This window comes from Syzygium oleosum, unplaced genomic scaffold (assembly GCF_021117445.2).
Source record: "Syzygium oleosum isolate NSW1041296 unplaced genomic scaffold, Sole_v2.1 Sole_v2.06, whole genome shotgun sequence".
Classification (NCBI taxonomy): Eukaryota; Viridiplantae; Streptophyta; class Magnoliopsida; order Myrtales; family Myrtaceae; genus Syzygium; species Syzygium oleosum.
The window spans coordinates 3,670-8,386 of NW_026607490.1; the positions used below are offsets into that span (position 1 = coordinate 3,670).

Sequence of the window (4,717 nt, forward strand, 5' to 3'; positions counted from 1 at the left end):
AACCCTAAACCCTAAACCCTAAACCCTAAACCCTAAACCCTAAACCCTAAACCCTAAACCCTAAACCCTAAACCCTAAACCCTAAACCCTAAACCCTAAACCCTAAACCCTAAACCCTAAACCCTAAACCCTAAACCCTAAACCCTAAACCCTAAACCCTAAACCCTAAACCCTAAACCCTAAACCCTAAACCCTAAACCCTAAACCCTAAACCCTAAACCCTAAACCCTAAACCCTAAACCCTAAACCCTAAACCCTAAACCCTAAACCCTAAACCCTAAACCCTAAACCCTAAACCCTAAACCCTAAACCCTAAACCCTAAACCCTAAACCCTAAACCCTAAACCCTAAACCCTAAACCCTAAACCCTAAACCCTAAACCCTAAACCCTAAACCCTAAACCCTAAACCCTAAACCCTAAACCCTAAACCCTAAACCCTAAACCCTAAACCCTAAACCCTAAACCCTAAACCCTAAACCCTAAACCCTAAACCCTAAACCCTAAACCCTAAACCCTAAACCCTAAACCCTAAACCCTAAACCCTAAACCCTAAACCCTAAACCCTAAACCCTAAACCCTAAACCCTAAACCCTAAACCCTAAACCCTAAACCCTAAACCCTAAACCCTAAACCCTAAACCCTAAACCCTAAACCCTAAACCCTAAACCCTAAACCCTAAACCCTAAACCCTAAACCCTAAACCCTAAACCCTAAACCCTAAACCCTAAACCCTAAACCCTAAACCCTAAACCCTAAACCCTAAACCCTAAACCCTAAACCCTAAACCCTAAACCCTAAACCCTAAACCCTAAACCCTAAACCCTAAACCCTAAACCCTAAACCCTAAACCCTAAACCCTAAACCCTAAACCCTAAACCCTAAACCCTAAACCCTAAACCCTAAACCCTAAACCCTAAACCCTAAACCCTAAACCCTAAACCCTAAACCCTAAACCCTAAACCCTAAACCCTAAACCCTAAACCCTAAACCCTAAACCCTAAACCCTAAACCCTAAACCCTAAACCCTAAACCCTAAACCCTAAACCCTAAACCCTAAACCCTAAACCCTAAACCCTAAACCCTAAACCCTAAACCCTAAACCCTAAACCCTAAACCCTAAACCCTAAACCCTAAACCCTAAACCCTAAACCCTAAACCCTAAACCCTAAACCCTAAACCCTAAACCCTAAACCCTAAACCCTAAACCCTAAACCCTAAACCCTAAACCCTAAACCCTAAACCCTAAACCCTAAACCCTAAACCCTAAACCCTAAACCCTAAACCCTAAACCCTAAACCCTAAACCCTAAACCCTAAACCCTAAACCCTAAACCCTAAACCCTAAACCCTAAACCCTAAACCCTAAACCCTTAACCCCTAAACCCTTAACCCTAAAACCCTAAACCCTAAAACCCTAAAACCCTTAACCCCTAAACCCTAAAACCCTAAAACCTAAAACCTAAACCCTAAAACCCTAAACCCCGCCCAACTCGGAAATTCTTTGTTTTTCTTTTTTTTCTTTTTTTTTCTTTTTTACTCTAGTAGACCCTATTAATGCAAAATGCCTAATTTCTATATGCAATGCATTTAAATAGAAATTTTTTTTTGTTTTAGGAATTAAAGAAAATTAACTCCTAAATTTTGTGCAATTAAATTTGGGCAAATTAAAACTAAGTGTCAACAACGTTGCAACCGCATCCATGGAATAAAATGACCAAGCACAAATGATGAAAGTAGCAAAAGGTACAGAATTTAGTCATTTACCACTATGAAATCATCAGTTGCACCCACTACGAGAAGTTGAATAGAAGATTTTGGCACAGAGGGAACTGGAAGAGAAGCATTCAGCTTCCTTAGATCAAACAATGGCATCCGCGAACTAGCCTTCATTAGTTCCTGATAACTAAAGGAAAGGAAAAAGTTTAGGCCCCCAAGATTGTCGGATACCTTCAAGGATTACAATACATACTTTAATAAATTAGATAGTTTCTCACCCAACGAAATAATTATCTTAAAATATAAAAAGTATTCTGAAGAAATTGGAAATTGAACACTTGCATTTGAAGTATTTGGGTGTAAGCAATTTCAAGATGTCAATGTCCTTATTGTCAATCTGGTTAGGTAAGAAATATGGTCAGAGCAACACCTTAATAAGCAAGAACGATGAAGAACGTTACATTAATGATTATATTGCTCAGTGCGATCCAGATTGCTTTCTTGAATAAGCTTTCAGCAGCAGTCCAAATTAATTTCCATTTCCTTTCTTGTCTCGAAATGCATCAAGGTTATTAAAGCTTTTCTTATGCAGACATAATTTTTAATAAATGTTTAACATATGATAAAATGAATATTGAAGAAGATTCTCATCCAAAAGTATAACCAGAGGAACCTACCGTTGCACCAGATGATCCTCCATTGCAGCAGAAAAAAATGTTTCCTTACAGAGAGGAAGAGAAGTTTGAAAGCCTTTAGCAGCTAAACTGCGAGTGACCTGTTACATTCGAAGGCATTATATTATCAAATTACATCACACTGGAATAGAAACAAGGAGGATAGTTTCTCTTATTGATAAGAAACTACCTTAAAAGCTGCTATAGGTTTGGTAAAGAGATATCGCCACACTATGCCACTGAACAAACAGAAGAAAATATGAGTAAAGCCATTGTACTAATCAGTAAAGTAAATGAAGGGCATGTATTTCTTATGGGATCTGAAGTCACCTATTACCAGAAGGAGGTACAGAGCAAACAAGCACAGCTCCTGCCAAGTCCGGGAACAAACCATCCCTCTATAAAAAAAGAGAAAACACATAACAGGATGAATGCCAATTAAGTGTGCAAAGATTATATGAGTAAAAGGTCGAATACAGGTCAACCCAAGAGATTCCAATGAAAGAATAAGCACATCCAAGTAGCAATCAGGAAGAGATCCTAGCATTAAGTAGAACATTGGCACAAGTAGAAAGCTCAAAAGATTCAAGCCTTATGAGGTGCGTGCATTGTGATTTATGCTTGTGGCTCAGATTAAAAATCGAGATATACATCTCACTGAATACGAACCACATGAATTTAATTATTGTGTTCAAATATGCTAAAAGAGATGTCCAGATCCACAACGTACAAAGACTAGCTTAATGCATATGAGTAACGTGTTATTGAGAACTAAGATCATGGGAGCATTTTCCCACTCATCATATAAATGTCTGCATTTTAAATCCCTTGCCACTAGGAAGAAAGATTTTGACAAGAGCCTCATAGCTACTACCACATCAATGCAGGTATCCCAGAATGCAGACTAAAAACCAGCTAGAAGCTAACCTGTATGTTGCTCGTCTCTTATGTTTGCAATGTAGTACTGGACAATAAGCCCTCCGAATGAATGTCCAAGCAGAACTGGAGGCGAGCTAAGTTTTTTGTCAATGAAGTCGGCAACATCAGCTGCATGTGTCTACTGCATGGTATCAGATAAGCATAAATAACGAAAGTGCCACTCACTCTATATATCTGCCTAGATCAACAGAAAAAAGTAAAAAAAAATACATTAGCCCCTTCAAGAGAATTTCAGGTCAAAGAGCCAAGATACCTGGAGTGAACCAGCAACAGGAGCGGAGGGTGTATCACTTTCACCCTGACAAGAAAAGGGAAAGTGTGGTTCACAAACCAAGAAAAGAGACTAGAAACAAATACTACTTTATGTTTAGAATATGGAGGCCATTTTTTTTCGGAGAAGTAAGCCAGAGCCAGAGTAGACAGGAGAGAACAAAATCTATGCTGATCAATTTAAATCCAAAAGTTTCAAACTGCATGGAGAAATCACTTGTCAAGAAATCGCTACGCCAAGCATTATTAACGCGTTACATTGTCAGGAAAATGTTAATGCCTCCTGTAACCCTGAAAGCAGCTTGTAATAAATTACTACCGGTAGTGTTAAAAGCTTTCGCAGGAAGGCAGACGCCCTTTTCCATTGCAACCTCGAACAACTTCTCCGGGTTTCTCTAATTTGACAGAGGCATTAACTTTTTAATACCAAACATCCGCAGTCATAATAACCATATCTTTCAATCCAAACCTCTCATTTCATTTTAGATCATTTCGAGGACATATTTTTTTGCTTCGAAGCATTTCCTATCAGGATAAAAAAAGCTGTGCTTGTGAGGACCAAGTTCATCGCCAGCGAATGAGCCATCATGAACATCGTAATTCCGAATTCCACGCAGATGATCATTCCAATTGCGTGAAATAGATGTGCATTGCCCTTCCTCCACCTCCAAGACGTCTCTCGCTTAGTAAATGTAAAAAAAAGAATTGAAAAACCAGCAACTATGCCTTCCAAATGCAGATCTTTCTTGAATTCGAGCCACAGATACAAGGATCGACCGAGACTATCCGTCAGCGAGAGATACACAGTACAGTTCTTGCTTTTGTTTACCTGACCGAGCAAGCTGACGGCGAAGCTGTCGAACCCGCGGCTGGAGAAGAAAGGCAACCAGTGCTCGGCCCAGCACCAAGCGGGATAAGTCCAAATTTAATCCCAGGATTTCTTATCATATCCTATCTAGTCCTATCCTAAGGATATAAATGATGCTACCCAAATTTAAAAAATTTATACAATTGTGCATATCGTTCCGGGATAAGTCCAAATTTACTATCTAACTTGTGCAATTTTTCAATTGAGTCCTCAACTTCTTTTGGTGCGAATTAATCTTCTAAGTTGCTTG

General features: G+C 39.2%; 1 protein-coding gene across 1 annotated transcript; it reads right to left on the reverse strand.

The window, feature by feature from the left end:
* Nucleotides 1-1,764: 1,764 nt before the first annotated feature.
* LOC130138394 (uncharacterized) lies at nt 1,765-4,506 on the reverse strand (the record flags this gene model as incomplete). Its single annotated transcript, XM_056312382.1, has 8 exons — nt 1,765-1,903; nt 2,394-2,491; nt 2,581-2,629; nt 2,721-2,788; nt 2,905-2,930; nt 3,318-3,447; nt 3,583-3,627; nt 4,429-4,506. Coding segments are annotated over 8 exons (633 nt in total), but the record flags the coding sequence as incomplete, so codon positions are not given.
* Between the last annotated feature and the right edge of the window lie 211 nt (nt 4,507-4,717).